General features: G+C 43.2%; 1 protein-coding gene across 7 annotated transcripts in view; it reads right to left on the bottom strand.

Annotated features, from left to right (window-relative positions):
• Positions 1–5,066: 5,066 nt before the first annotated feature.
• The window catches only part of MPHOSPH9 (M-phase phosphoprotein 9), a 42,735-nt gene continuing 31,861 nt past the window's right edge, over positions 5,067–15,940 (bottom strand). For 4 of the 7 annotated variants that reach the window (XM_035098309.3, XM_088659985.1, XM_060269942.2 and 1 more), the window contains 8 exons: positions 14,395–14,535; positions 13,620–13,801; positions 12,576–12,740; positions 11,926–12,046; positions 11,191–11,294; positions 9,079–9,323; positions 6,347–6,415; positions 5,067–5,845 (listed from right to left, as the gene is read on the bottom strand). In XM_035098309.3, coding sequence (XP_034954200.1) covers positions 5,744–5,845; positions 6,347–6,415; positions 9,079–9,323; positions 11,191–11,294; positions 11,926–12,046; positions 12,576–12,740; positions 13,620–13,801; positions 14,395–14,535 — 1,129 coding nt within the window. In that variant the 3' untranslated portion in view covers positions 5,067–5,743. The remainder of the gene's footprint in view (positions 5,846–6,346; positions 6,416–9,078; positions 9,324–11,190; positions 11,295–11,925; positions 12,047–12,575; positions 12,741–13,619; positions 13,802–14,394; positions 14,536–15,940) is intronic. The other 3 variants (XM_060269943.2, XM_035098310.3, XM_088659986.1) reach the window with 3 other exon arrangements.

Below are 15,940 nucleotides of genomic sequence, written 5' to 3'. Positions count from 1 at the left end.
GGCTGGGTTACTGTGTTGGACTAGGACTGGGAGACCCAGCATCATAGAATAATAGTACTGTATTGTAGAGTTGGAGGGGACCCTGTTAAGGTCAGCTTGAATCCCGATTCTGTCTTCTGTAGCATTAGGTACCCCTTCCAGTTTGGTGTCACTTGTAGATTTCATGAAACAATTTATTTGTCCGATGGGCGCAGGACAGAACCCTTTGGCAGCCTGCTTGCCACTTTTTTCCCCAGGATGAGGAGGATTCATTAATGAGTATTCTGGGTTTGGCCAGTCAACCTAATAAATCCACCTAATAGCAAGCCCAAAGAGGGAGGCAGCTACCTGTCAGATTAAAAACATCACTTTGAGACAAATCCCTGCCCAGCTAGGATGCTCACTGGGCAAGCCATGCACTCTCAGCCTATCACTAGTACAGTACGTATTACTATTTAGGAAATTTCTATACCACTCTTCATTCAAGGATCACAGGACAAGTTACAATATTAAAACATAAAAATGCATAACATAGTAAGAAACAAAAACAATACCCCACAGCTTAAGAGACTGTTTAATTAGCCAAAGACCTAACCCACTTCACAGGGTGGGCAAAGGAGTGAACTGTGTAGGCTACTTTGAGCTCCTTGGAGGATGGGTGAGATAGAAATATAATAAAAAAAGCCCTGCTTGTGGGCTTCCCTAGTTGGCCACTGCAGGAGTTTGATGCCGGACTAGATGGTTGGATTGAGCAGGGCTGCCCTTAGGGCCAGGAGCAGGCAAGTGCCCTGTTCAGCACCAGCGGATCACCAAAGCAAGTGAGCCACCACAAAATGGCCAGTGGATTGCATCAAAAGCAATTAATAAAATATTGCTTATCTGTGGTGCTGGTGGAAGGCTGGAAGAACAAGTTACAAAGCTGATTAAAGCATTAACTCACTTAGGGATGCAAGCGCAAACTCGACAGGAAGTAGAGGCTGCCATTACAAGGTGTGTCTGAACCCACGTGGGTATGCAGGACTTGTGTGCAATGGAGGTAGTTTGCTCAGCAGAAAGGGTCAGCAGGAGCATTTGTCTTGGGAAGGAAATAATGCAAAATAATCTAGCTGCTTTAGAGCCCCACTCAGGTCCTGCTTGCAGGCTTCCCACTGGGGAATCTGATTGGTCACAGTGAGAACAAGATGCTGAGTTTAGATGGACTTTTGGCCTGATCCAGCAAGGCTCTTCTTAGCAGCCTGCCTTTTGTCCATAATAACCTTAGAAATAGGCACAACCCAACTTCGCAGATGGCAGAAAAACTACACTCTTTTATCTTCTCACATAAAAAAACAAGAATAAGCACCTCCCCACCTCACAAGGAGGATGGGGAATCCATAACATAGAAACATATTATAGAGCCGACCAAATACGACATATAATCCCATATATACTGGAAGATGAGACAAAACAATGGATACACTTAGAGAGGGACACAAACGAAGGTATCTGCACCACAGCATACACATTCCTCCCAAACAAACTAAGGAAGATTCCCACAACACTAAATAGGTACACACAAACCATGTTCAAAGCATGGAAAACAGAAACAGACAAACTATCCCCAACCTCATCCCCACTAATTCCCCTGGCTTACCACCCATTATTCCACCATGCAGCACAAAACCTCCAGATAAAAACTTGGCAGCCCAAAGGCTTATATCGCCCAATAGACTTTTATAAAAATAACAAACTTATGACAACACAAGAAATACAGGATAAACTAGAAGACACCCAAATATCCTGGTTAGCACAACACCAACTACATGCCCTCTTAAACAATCCAGCAGTAAAATCAGCAGCAACCAAGCCCCTAACAACCTTTGAAAACCTCCTCCTAACAACAAAGGGACCCGGCAAAGGGATGGTATCTGCAATATATAAAATACTGCTCCAAAATCCCACAAACCCCCTAGACACAATTAAAAGACAATGGGAAGACAACATAAACTATGAGATTAACCCCACCCAATGGACCAGAATGTGGTCTAAACCCCCCTTTAAATCCATATCAGCAAAAAGGAAAGAACTCACTCTGAAAATCATCTACAGGTGGTACCTAACACCATGGAAACTAGTGATAATACGCCCAGGAACCTCATCAAAATGCTGGAGAGGATGCACCTCAACAGGCACATATTTCCACATGTGGTGGGAGTGCCCCAAAATCCAATTATTCTGGACAACAACCATAAGAGAAATAGGTAAAATAACCCAACAAACATTAGAATTTACCCCAGAATTGGCCTTGCTAAACATCTTCCAGGACAATAATGCCCACCTGCATAAAAAAGAACTCATAACCCACTTACTCTCAGCAACCAGAAGCACCATAACCAGACACTGGAAAGAGTAAGCATGGACCAATGGTACCAAATAGGATGGGAAACAGCCCTTCTAGAAAAATTAACCTGTAAGTTGAAACTGACACGGGGACAAATAGAAGATGGCTTCATCCCAGTATGGTTCCTCTTTATCACATACACAGTCCAACAAGACAACGACAAAAATCCACCAACAGCATATGAATCAATATGGTTAACCTGCCCCAAAACACTCACCCACCCCACTCACACACAAAACGAAGACCACCACAGCCAATCACAAAGGAACAACCATATCCTAGGCCAGGCATCCCCAAACTGCGGCCCTCCAGATGTTTTGGCCTACAACTCCCATGATCCCTAACGGGACCAGTGGTCAGGGATGATGGCAATTGTAGTCCAAAACATCTGGAGGGCCGAAGTTTGGGGATGCCTGTCCTAGGCCAACCCCAACATCTCTCACCATCCAAGGAAAACAAGTGACCAACAGAGAACCTACACAAGCGATGCTGACAACCCCCCCACTTAAGCAAAATAGACAACCCCACCCCACCCTACCCTACCCCCATCTACTTTCCTTCCCCTCTCCTCACCAATGTCTCACCAAATGAAACTGATTTGTAAAAATGCTAAGAGAGACATTGCACATATCTTTGTAAACCAAGAAAACCCTTAATAAAAATTTAAAAAAGAATAAATAGGCACAGAGTAAATAAACAGCAGGAACCTGCTTGTACTGAGGTTTATGGTGCTAAAATATTATGGATTCTCTGTATAATGTTGTAATAACAGCTTTACTGGGGGAGCTCTTGCAGCTTTTCATTTAATTTTTCCAGGAGCAATGATAGTATATTAAAGTTTTTAGGTTAGCTAACCTTCTGTTTAAGTAACGTTAACTTTATCTTGGGGAAATTATCCCCAACTGCTCATTTATATTTATGTTTAGTTCCCGATAGCTTTTCCTAGCTTCTATTTAGTTATTAACAACTTTTTCTTTTAGCGATTTCCCTCTGAGGAAACAGACATTATGTCCAGTAAAACGAGTGATGAGCCGGCATCTCGGCATGGTTGATAATACAGCAGAGGGGCAAGGAGCACTCTTACAAGTGTCCTTCTTGGTGTTCAAACCTGCCCCCTTGAGCCACCACCATTACTCGGTGGAACAATATACTTCGCATGCAGAAAGGTCCAAACTGTAATCCTTGGTATCTCACAGAAAGAAAAAGACTCCTGTCTGAAATTTAGAGCTACTGGTATTGGTTTAACCCTGGAAGACCAGGGTTAAAATCCTCAGCCATCAAGTTCACTGGGTGACCTTGGACCAGTCGCTGTCTCCCAGGGTTGTTGTGGTTAACAATGGGATAAGCATGGCAGGTTTATAATAAAATAATAAAAATCCTGGTGAGCCCCTTCAATCCAAGAATACTAAGCTAAGCTAGGAGGAACAATGATTTGACCCCTTTTAAGGCAGCTTCTTCTGTTCTTACCATAGATCTCTCAAGTGGTCAATAGCTACATTTGCTGGCAACTGTCTGTCTCAAGATGTATGCTGCCAGAAGGCAGTGTAAAAGGCACCACCCAACTGCCTTAGGGACTCCACTCTGGATTTGTGTATCAAAATTTGCTCTAACAAGTCAGTATCAAAAGTGCCTACTCTAACAATAACAAGTCTATAAGCCGTTCTATTGTAAAAATAAATACATAAATCCTCCCTATAAATGCTAACGTACATGTTCACCTTTCAATGTATCAAATCAAATTGGATTTGTGTAGGGTTTACTCCTTAGCCTTTTTCTCTCTCCCAATATCCTGCAAGGTACAAATTTGGCTACATTATACCTCCAAATATCACTTAAGAGCCAAACAATAACATTTCAGAGTTCAAGCACCCACTTGGGCATGTTCACTCCAGAGAGTTCAATATGCTCAGGATTACAGCCCTAAGGGATTGTAGCGTGTATTTCAGTGTCTCCAAATGGTGCTAAGATGATGAAGGCAGCAGGAGGGAGGGGAAGAAACAGTATCAAGAGTACATAGGGACACACTTTGTTAAATTTTATGACGACAAATTCAGAAATGCTGTTAGCAGCACCTGCTACCGTAGAACATTTTATCAAGGAAGAGAGGCCTTTGTGGGATCTTCTACAAGTATTTAAATGATTATAGCAATAGTTATTTCTAAATGATTCCAGGTGGAGTCTTTAATTGGAAAATATGGAAGATGGTGTGTGTGTGCCAATGACTTGCTTTTCCAACTGACTTAAAGAATAATCCATAAAAGATTCAACGGAAACAGCAGGGTTCTGCATTTTAGACTACAACAGATCTGTGGGGTGGAGAAGGCTAATTTGCTAAGTTCTATAAATAACAATCGGTTAATTACAGATGCAGCCCTATGTGCTGCTTCACAGGGTGCCTTGACTATTGGAGGGAGAGAGAAGGAAAGAAAAAGTGCCAAGGGACACAAACTGCTTGGAAGATAGCAACCATATGGTTGCTATCAGGGCCAGAGAAGCCTCTTAATGGTGCTGCTTAGGTGCTTTTGCCTATAGTTGCTGATGAGCAAGGAGCTGCATACTTTCTCTTTTGGTGGGCAATGATGAAAAACTTGATCATACAAAGGTCTTCATGCTTTGTGGATCCACCCCAAGTAGCCAGAAATAAAAGCCCCACCCCACCCAGTAATGTTTCCACTGAGATTCCCCCCCCCAATGACAGACAACTTCATTTTAGACAATTCAGTTTTATTTAATATTTCAGTGACAAAACATGCAAAATAAAAACTCTTTTAAAAAAAGAGAAACATTATTTTTGCCTTTCTAAAACCCCTTGCTGTGCATACTGTTATTTAAACTGACAATTGCAAACTGGACTTGTGCAGCTGTGGAAAATACTATGCTGCAATTCAGCAAGAAGTTGAAGAAAGGATATGCAATTTCTGAACTACAAGGTGTGTAGCGTTGGTGTAGCATTCACTTCACAACAAGAAGCTCTGTGTGTGTCATGTTTAGCATAAATAAAAATTCAATACTTCATTGTAACCTACTTTGCAAGACAGGCTGCTACAAGCTCTATGAAAACTGAGCCTGGTGCACCACAAAATCACATTTTGAAAATAAGCTGCGCCTGTTCTTATAAACAATTCATGTTCAGGGTTTCAAAAAAACTAACACTTCTTCAAAAGTAGCAAAATACAGAATTGACAGATTGATTCCTTCAGGTGTAACAAAAATAGGTTTTAAAATATATGTGGCTCAATACAAAATAGTGTGTAAAGGGTAACATGATTGCAAAACTGCTGCACAGGGCTTACAAAAGATACAAAATGATTTGCATTTTCAGAGTGCATTATTATTATACTTTTAGTGCAAACAAAAGGATATCTAAATTTAAACAGAGACATCTCAAATATTTGCAGAGGTACGTAAAACATGAAATCTCTTCAGGATCATGCGGACTGAGCCCAATTCTCTATTCACCCTTTCCAAGCGATCTTCCAAGGCTTCCTAAACAAAATATTTAAACACAAACATTAAAGACCAGGAAAAGGCAAAACCCAGCTTTTCCAAAATGGAAACTGTGTATGTACTCATTTACCCCACAAGAGAGCAGTTTTCCATTTCCATAAAGATAAGAACAACCCATTTAGAAATTTTGCTGCCCATTGGTACAATTTGGGGAAATGTGAGAATCCCAACCACCTCCAAATTGTTCTTCATTTAGTTTGTAAGATTCTGCAGTGGCAAACATCCCACATAAAGGCTAAACAAAGGGACATCCCTCAACTCCACTGTGAACAAAGCATGAATAAAAAAAACTGTGCTTGAAACAAATATATATATAAATCTACAGTGGTTCATTCCCACATGGAAGTCAAACATTAGAACTCCCAAATGAGGCACATGCTTAGAAGAGAGAAGTGAAATATACTTTTACTATAGTTTTCAGTTCCACGCAAGATTCAACTTTTCCCCTCCCCATCAGGATTTCAACATGATAATTTAAACCTGATTTAGTCTTGCCTGCAGAGTCATTCTCCCTCCAGCACACGGTATTCGACTCAGCTGGGACTCAATCTGGGAAAACAAAATAAATGCCAGTGAAAATTATGAAAGCTACATGAGTCGGAATAAAACTACCGTACCTTGGAATTTTATCTGCAAGGAAGAGACAAACTACTTTTCAACAGATCTTAGGATAGTACCATCCTGGGTTGTATTAACAGTTAGGCCCACATCTGGCTATCCCATTTCACTTCCCATTTGAAGTTTTATTACCCAAAAGGCAGTTTTGAAATAGATAGAACAACAAGGGGCATCGCAACGGGGGAGGGGGGCAGCGATCCTCTGCACCTCCACCGCCGACGCCATCAAGGAGAAGCCCCGATGTCCTGGCCGGACTGCCTGGCGTGGTGGGGCAGCTCGCCACGCGGGTATTGCTGGGCTGGGGCGGGGCGGGGCGGGGTGGGGCGGAGCACCGTAAATGGACAGGCTGCCAAGTTGGGAGCCTGTCCTTTTACGGTGCTGCAAGCGATGCTTTGATAAAGCATAGAAATCAATGCGATAATTATTAAAAAGCAATGCTCAGTGTATCAATGCCCGCTCATCAAGGAAAGACCCTCTTTCTAAATGTTCTTTAAAGCTACGGTTCTAAACACACTATCTAGATGATAGATCTTGACTTTAAAAATTTTAAAAAGTCTAGAGAAAGGCGCGCTACTGTTTCTGTTGTTTGCCCTGAAGTGGGCTCTAATTTGAGGGGCTTGGCATAGCTCTCATGCCAAATGTCAAATTAGGAAGGAGCGAGCATTTTAAAAAAAGGGCGGAGGAGAGGGCAGGACTAGACAGAAAGAGGGAACAACCGTCGGGCAGAAGCAGCTCTGAGAAAATTGCGCACTCCTGTGGGATTATTAAGCCGCGAAAATGTGCAAGGTTTAAATGCTCTCTCTCTCTCATTTAGAAGGTTTAAAACCCCTCTTCTTAGAAGGCATCTGCAAAAACCACACCGCCATTCCCCTCCCCAAAACACCGCTTCTAAAACAGCCGTGGATTGCCAAGGAAAGCAGTGAGGTGCACAAAGCATGGAAGGCTCCTTTTGAGTAGACTTGGGGGAAAGGGCTTCCTTCATTCGCCCTCTGCACATCCTGCACTGTACCCCCCCCCCTCACTCACTCACTCACTGTCACTCTCTCTGGTTTTGTTTTGCTTCCTCAAGCCTGTCAAAACTCGGCTGTGTTTGCCTGTTTCTGGAGTTTGTTGTGTCTGGAGGGTGGGGCTCCCAGCGAGCTCCGCGCTCGGCCACGCCCTCCACTCTCTTGCGTGGCATGTTGGAGCATTGCCTCACCCCTCCCAAGAGCAACATGCGTCTGTCAGCAGTTTGCGAGCAAGCTGCGGAGCGAGGCTGCCTCGCTCCACGGGTTTTGCCGCGTCGTAGTGCTCCGTAGCGCGCATGCGTGGTGCGTCGTGATGCACGCATCATCATGACGCACAACGCATGCGCGCTACGAACAACCCTGTTCCCTGGTGGGGTGCCTTCGGGTTTGCCGCCCCGGGCAGCCAAGCGGCACCGTTCACCACTGACAACAACCATTGGGAGGCTTGAAACAAGAAGTGTTGCTTTGCATCAGCCCAGGTCCTGGTTCAGGGTCTAGCCAGTTAATTCAGCCAAGCAGGGTGAAGGCTTCCCATTCCTCTTCCTGCCCCTCAGTTCTGCTTTCCTTTTTCCAAAAGCCACTCTATAGTTTGTAGCTCAGACCTTACTGGGCAATTATTCTGCAGAGGGCTGCCCCTTATCTGCAAACCTTGGGGTTTTCCCAAGCATACATAAACTTTTCTCTTCTTTCTCAGTGGCTGTGTTTTGGCTACAATCCTGCTGTCATTCATACAAATCATAAGATATAATGGGGTAGAGGGGTGGAGAGAGCACAGAGGAAATCAAAGTGACATCACAGTAAACATAGGCTTGCTCACATTGACACTATTCAAATTAGAAGAGGGCATTGTCACACTTCATTCTTGGTTGAGGCAAGCCAGGTTTACTTGGCATAGGTGCAACTGTAAAAGGTAAAGGTGCCCCTGACAATCAGGTCCAGTCGTGTCCGACTCTGGGGTTGCGGTGCTCCTCTCGCTCTATAGGCCGAGGGAGCCGGCGTTTGTCCGCAGACAGCTTCCGGGTCATGTGGCCAGCATGACAAAGCTGCTTCTGGCGAACCAGAGCAGCACACGGAAACGCCGTTTACCTTTCCCGCCAGAGCGGTCCCTATTTATCTACTTGCACTTTGATGTGCTTTCGAACTGCTAGGTGGGTGCAACTGTAACCCGGCTCAAAAAATAGATAACCAAGTTTAACATACTTTCCTCCTTTTCCTTGAGCAATAATGAATCCTGCTGAGACCATATATTTTGCTTAGTAGGCGTTTAAGGCCATACTGCGAGATAAGAATATCAGAACAGCACTCATGGATGAGGCCAAAAGCCCACCTAACATAACACACTGTAAGCACAGCAGCCAACCAGATGCCTCTGGGAAGCCCGCAAACAGGACCCGAGTGCAGCAGTGTCCTTACTTGCAATTCCCAACTACTGGAATTCAGGGACATACTGCCTTGGATGAAGTTTCTGATACTGAATACTGTATTAATATACAGTACCTTAAAAACAGGTGCTGCAGTAGTAGACATTTTTCCAAAACACAGAACTTTAAAAAGAAATGTAGGAAGTCAAAGCACTTGGTTTCTTACCTGCTGCTTTTCATGTGTGAGCTCATCAAAGAGTCTCTCTGTTTCAGTCAATGTCTTAATCCTTGACATGTATTTGAACTCCGTCTCATAAGGTGCTGGTGCTGCTGAAGACAGGCTTGTATGCACAGAGCTCTCTTCTTCCCAAGTTCGCCCTGTCATACCTATCTTTGCTCCAGCATGCAAAGAATCTGTGGAAGACGAAGGCTTTGCATGGCTGCCTTTGCCAGGGCCAACATGCTCCAGTTCTGTCCCACCACCCGAAAAGAAAAGAGCAGAAATCAGATTTTAAGCTCTCCATGGAAAAATTATTAGTACATAGAATATATTGGACAAGCAAGAAAAAACTGAACATTTTCTAACTTCAGCAAAGCCCTCAAGAAGGTCTCGGACACTTTGAATTTACTCAGCTCCATGGCATGTAGCAAAGTCTTTTGGAGCACGTAGCATTTTTTGAGAGTCAAATCACCAGCAAAAAAATAAACAACCCAATAAATGATTTTGGATGCAAGTTTCCAAAAAGCCTCTTTGATTTCTCTCCAATGCTATGTCACGGACTCAAGGCAAATTGTAGTACTTCTAAACTGAGTAACTAACAACAAAAAAGTCAACACACAAACATAGATAGATAGATAGATAGATAGATGATAGATGATGATAGATAGATAGATAGATAGATAGATAGATAGATAGATAGATAGATAGATAGATAGAATATTGATAGAAAGAAAGAAAGAATATTACCTACCTTAGAGTTGGGTCCAGCCTAAAGCTGCAGTCCTAATCCTGGTTACCAGGAAGTAAGCCCCACTGAATTCAATGGGACTTACAACTGACAGGCTCTGTTTGCAAGGCTCCCACAAGTGTAACGGAGCCCTCATCCTGCCTCAGCTCATGCAAGCCAGAGGCAAAGTGGGGGTTCTGCTACACTTCTCCGTTGAGGGGCAAGCAGCCGTGCGCCCCGGAATGGAGAAGTTTAAAGCAGCCGCCTGCCCGCGCAAGCAGCTGAGGCAGGAACAAGCTGTATCGACCCCAGCTGATGTAGCTTGTTCCTCCCTCAGCAGTATGAGGGCCAGAGGCAATGGCTGCTTCACCTGGTGGTATATTGCGGGTGAAACTGCCGCTGCTCCTGAGTCGCTCTGCCGCCAGCGCCCGGCTGTAGCTTGTTTCTCCCTCTCATGCTGGTGGCACTCAGAAGATGTGGGTTCACCCACAATATACTGCCAGGTGAAGCAGTCATCATGGTCTGGTCCTCATATCGGTCCTGAACACTGTATCAATACATTGCTCAGGCCTAGAACTGTGCAATTAATTTACTCTGGATCCAACCCCATATATTTAATCCTGAAAAACCTAAAACATAACTGATATAAATTCAAAAGCCTTTATTACTCTAGAAGTACACTGTCATTATACAAAACAGATAAGAGTGGCAGAGATTAATTAAAACAGGAGCCCCAAATGCAAATTGTGCCACAGGTTTTGTCAATTTAATTTAATCTCTGAAAAATTCAAACAGTAGAATTTTATAAAGAAGAATTATATAATATATATGTGGTATAATTTTTTCTAAGTATAGTAAGTGAAGAGTTACTTCTGGGTTTGATCTTACAGCATTAAAAATGTTAATCTCTATTGTTATGGTTTAAGATATTACATGTGTTCATGTTTAAACTTACAATTCACTGAAATTTTAAAACCAATTGCCATGATATGTCTCATGTAACCATATAAACAGACAGAGAAAATTGCCAAAATCCACAGAAACAGACTGAAGGTGAGACTCCAAACAGGATGTTGCTCCAAGCTGAGACAGCAAATGGACTGAACCTCAAGAGCAGAAAAGTATTTTGTGGAAGTTTGGGGCATTTCCTGTCTCTGAGCTGCAGGGTAGGCAACACTACCGACTTGGAGACCTGTTACATCCAGAGGTATGTAGACCATTCTTATATTTATAGTTCTCTTGATCATGTCTGATGTTAACAGCAAAAGTGACTATCAATTTTTATACTTCTAGACAGCATCTGCTGGGTACAGGCGCAAAGAGGCAGGGATTGGAAATGCAAAAGAATATTTATTCCAAGGAACAGAATCCTAGCTACTGTGAAGTGTTACCTTCAGTATCACCTACTGAGCGAAACTGGAGCCTTTTCCTTGGATTGCTGTATTGCAATGTAGGCGTGGGAGCAGTTTCCAATTCATCAAGCAGAATATCAAATCTAGTATTTTAGGGAGAAAAGACACAAAACCACTTGTAAAATAATTCTGAGTTTCCATATCACTGAGTCCTGGTGAGATCTACCCTTTGTGGTCACAGGAAATGGCTAAATGGAAGGATTCCAAAGGCCATTTCTGGTCAGTTAAAAAAGGAAGGAAGAAAAACAACTAAATGTGAGCTTGAGAAATAAGACTAAGCTCTGCTTCTGCAAAATTCTTACTTGAATGGCAATTGCTCCAATCTAGTAAATGCAAGCCACAGGTGGATTGGCAGTATAAGCCATATCCAAAGCTTGCTGAGCAAGGGACAACAACAAAGTAATGTAAGAGCAATTGTTTCATCCATTTTCCTACAATGGAGGTGGCTGTCCTCCCAAAGGGTTACTCCTCTTCCTCCTCCTATCTCCAAAACAAAGGGCCATTCCATCCTCCATCATCGTTACTGACACACAGGTTCAAGAAAGCAGCTTGTCCATTGTGTACCCAGGGATGCAGAAGCAGATGAGCAGCTTTTTGTTGCTCCTGTGGTTTGTTTTATACAATTATTTCTGCAGATTGTGAAAATAATTTTAACACCACACAAACCAAACTCTCTCCCCCACAGCCCTTAAGTGAGTATTGACAGTCAGTTACCTTGTCACCATGTTCTCAGTTTTGCTAAGCAAGTGGCTAAATCCTGGAGACAGGTTCTCTTTTGGAGACCGCTTTGGGCTGTAAGTCACAGCAACAGGAGTCAGCATTATCTCTCTCCTAGCTGCCGAGAGAAATAGAACAAGCATCTGATGCTTTGTAATATTATGCTCCTGTAGCCTTTGCCAAAAAAGTGTTATTCAAGCATTTTCCCACAATACCTTCTGCTTAAATGGTATGCTATGGTAGGGAGCTGGAAGCCTATGGTCCAAATCCATCTCCCAAGAGGTGTATTAGCAGCCCCCTCCAGCTGCAAAAAAAGGCATATGGAGGAAGGGGTTGCTGTGGAAATGGACTTCCTGGTAACCTACTGTGGGGCAACCTTCCTGCTTCCCCCACCCCTCAGTGTAGTTCATCTTAAGGTTAGTTGGATTGATCAAGGTTGTCTGGGAGCAGTCATCATAGCACCTTCCTGCTCTGTTTATTTACAGGATTTAAAAACAAAACCTTTGCCATTCCTTGAAAGTTCAAATTTTAAAAGAGCAGCAGAATAAGAAGCCATGGAGCTATGAAACGCTCTTAACATCACAGTAAGTAAGATGGCTCTGTACACCCTAATTATAAGCTGGGCAGCCTGCAGCTGCAATTCCTACTTGGAGTGTTTGACTTCCTGTTTGAAGGTGGAAGAGATGAGGACCTCTGACCATTAGGTGAGCTGTATCTTTTGTGTCTGAGTTGGTCTTTGCCTTTCTCTGGGGACCGGCTGGCACTGAGAGCTGTTTCATCAAATCCAACAGTGGGACGTCGAGTGGTTGCTTCTGAAATATACAAGCAATGCAAGAAAGTGGCTTTCTTTTTCTTAGGATTCAAAGGCCTTATTTTTCTTAGGCTTTATTTTTCTTAGGATTTCCCATCCTGCTTTCCCCCTAGAAAAAAATCAGCTTAAGAAAATTAAAACTAACAAAACAAAGATAATCAGACCAATCTCAAAAATTAAACAAACTTAAAGATACTTTCAAATTGGAGGGGAATCATAACACATTATTGAAAGCAAGAAAAAGATCAAAAGCTCACCGAAAAAACATGTACAAGTCCTGTGATATGGGTTCTCAAGACCTCCCTATGTCTGGAGAATGTGCCAAAGAATGAGTAATCCAGAATAAGCTGAAGGAATGGCACCAGGGGTTTCTTAGAAAAGGTCTGAGGAGTCTTGCTAGGGGGAGAAGACTCAGGAAAACTGAACACCCACCACTACACTTCCTATGTTTTAGGCACACAAAAGCTTTCATTTCATTTATGAGTTAAAAAGCTGGCTAAAGCTGGCTTGGCTAACAATCTCATACAACTCACTTTTTGACCACTCTACTGCCTTCCCCTCATATTAACAAGACGAGCTAATTTTATAAGGCTAGCTGCCTTAATACAGTTGAATGACTGCATCCATCTAGCTTAGTATTGTCTACACCAACTGGCAGTGGCTCTCCATAGTTTCAGACAGACATTCCCAGCCCTATCTGGAGAGGCAGAGGACTGAGCCTGGGCCCTTCTGCATACAGAGAGATTACTGTTCTTGCATATTACATAGAGGCTCTCTGTCCTTTAAAGACCAAGCCAGGATTATTCTAATCCCTGGGAAGAAAGAAATAGCAGCAAAACCCTGGGACTGAGGAAACCAAGGAGAATTCAAGGTGACTTACTTGTAGGAGCAGCTGCTTCCTCTTTCTCTGTCTGAGTGGCCCAGTTTTTCAATGTCTTCCTTCCTTCAAGTTCTTTAAAGGCTTTTATGATGGGCGTTTCTGGGACTTGGATTTCTTTTTTTGAAATTTCACTTGTCAGCGACGGATCTGGGGATGCATCCTTTTCTGGAGGTGTATGGTATCTAGAAACGTGCAATGGGATGACACACGGTTCAGTGTGGGCTGTGTTGTACCAATTTAAATACTTAACCAATTTAAATACTTGGGGGTCGAGCCACACTAAGGCTGCAATTCTAGTCCAATTTACCTAGCAGCAAGACCTATTGAGATCAACATGGTTATGGTTTTTCTGCTACGTCCCATTGAAATTAGAGGCACTGAACTTTCAGCTAATTCAATTTTATCTACTTAGGATTTTGGAGGGAAGGGAGATGTACTGGATTATCTGAATTTCTGTCACTGCTGTTGTAAATGTATTTCCACTGTGGGACAGGCATGTAAAGGGTGGATTATAAATATTTTAAATGAATAAAATAAATCCAACCCACCACATACAAAGGAGACAAAGGGACAAAACGCCACAGAAAATGTTTTCTGAATTCCCACCTAACTGCAAAGAAGTCACAGCAGGCTCATTTTATATCTCTTCCCTGATACAAAGCCCATGAGTGGTGGGTGAGGATGAGCCACCAGTGGAAGAGCGCTCCTTATGCTAACAGAGTCCTCTCCTTGGGGGAGAGATTATTTGCCAGTTTAGCATGCAAAGTCACCCTACCTGCAAGAAGTGTATGTTTCTTCCAAACGATTATCTTTGGAGCTTTCTTGGGCTTCTAATGGCTGGCCTGTGAAGATTGAATACTCTGATCCTGGTATCAACCATTTCCTTCTGCTCACATCAGAGCTTGCTAGCTTGCTTCTAGGCAGAAAACTTGAGAATTAATGGAAAGCTCACATTTCATTTCTCGTGCAGTACAGCATTTAACTAGCCAAAATTAATAGGAACAATCATTCCCACACCCTCACAGAGCTAGCTGAGGAAAACAGCTTTAGGAAGCCACTTTGGAAAGTACACAATAACTAAGTTCAAGTGGGAGAAATCTATAGGAAGGTAAAACAGTCAAAGGGTTGGAGCATGGTGGGGGCCTGCTGGGGAAACTGCCCTGGGCGCATTTTTCTGAGGGCGCACACTGCTCCTGCTGCCCTCTCTGAGCCATTCCTGCACCACTTTGTGAGACCTCTTGGGGAGGGCTGCGTGAGAGGGATGTGGTGGCCATGTGCCCTTCGATCCCAGCCTCCCCAGCAAAAGTGAGGTTGGGATCAGGGGCACAAGGCTATTGTGTCCTTCTTGTGCCACCCTCTCTTGATCCCAGCCTTGCAAGGCTGCCGGAGGCAGTGGCATGGGCACGCGGAAGCCGTGCACCCTTCGATCCCTCACACAAGCCTGGGGTCGAGGTATGCATGGCTGTCATGTTCTCACACTGCCCTCCCTGAGCAGCCTTGCAAGGCACAGATCCAGGGAGGATGGTGTGAGGACGACACAACACCCATGTTGCTTGGGGCTGGTGTTGCTCCAGCGGTGGCAGGTGCAGTGGGCTCCATTTGTCCTCTGCCCTTTGCCCTGCTCCTGGAGTGGGTGCGCATGCACACTTCCCGGGTGGCATGGAGACACGCTCCACCAATGAACATTCATTTGTCTTTTCTCTACTTTTGGTGTAATGTTTGCTTGACTTTAAGAGGCCAATAATTTTTCAGTTCTCAACAAATTTTACAAAAATACAGTATAGTTCTGTAACAATGTGAAGCTATCAGCAGTACCTGCTAAGGGTACCTCATTGAGACAGGTGTCCAATAAATGTTAGTCCTTATCTCTTTTGCTTTCCTCTAAATTGTCTGCTGCACGAAAGGGGTCTATTTTATAATATCTCAGTCCTTTCGCTTTCCTAGCGGTTTGGGACAATCTCATTTTCTTTTTTAAACTAGCCATCTATATACCCCATTCATGGCACTCACTGTTAAGCACAATGTGAAAGGTCCATATAAACAAGTCTTAAAATACAAAAATCAGCAGAATTTCTTTATAGGGAAATGCAGAATTTATTTACCAAGAGACATTCTGAAGGCATCAATTTTAATAAATGCACTATCATTTTAGCAAAGTATTATTAAACTTAAGCCAGAATGCTAGAATAATTCATTTGGGGGACTAAAGAGTTGATGTAGGGAGCAAGTGTTTTATTGGTACTGCACATAATAATTTATACACTAGAGGTTTCATAGGCAGTGTATTAAGACTGAAATGAAATATTGCTGTGTGTCAAGCA

This window comes from Zootoca vivipara, chromosome 16 (assembly GCF_965207765.1).
Source record: "Zootoca vivipara chromosome 16, rZooViv2.hap1.1, whole genome shotgun sequence".
NCBI classification, from domain to species: domain Eukaryota; kingdom Metazoa; phylum Chordata; class Lepidosauria; order Squamata; family Lacertidae; genus Zootoca; species Zootoca vivipara.
The sequence above is the reverse complement of the archived record's forward strand: the minus strand, read 5'-3'. Positions and strand labels throughout refer to the sequence as shown.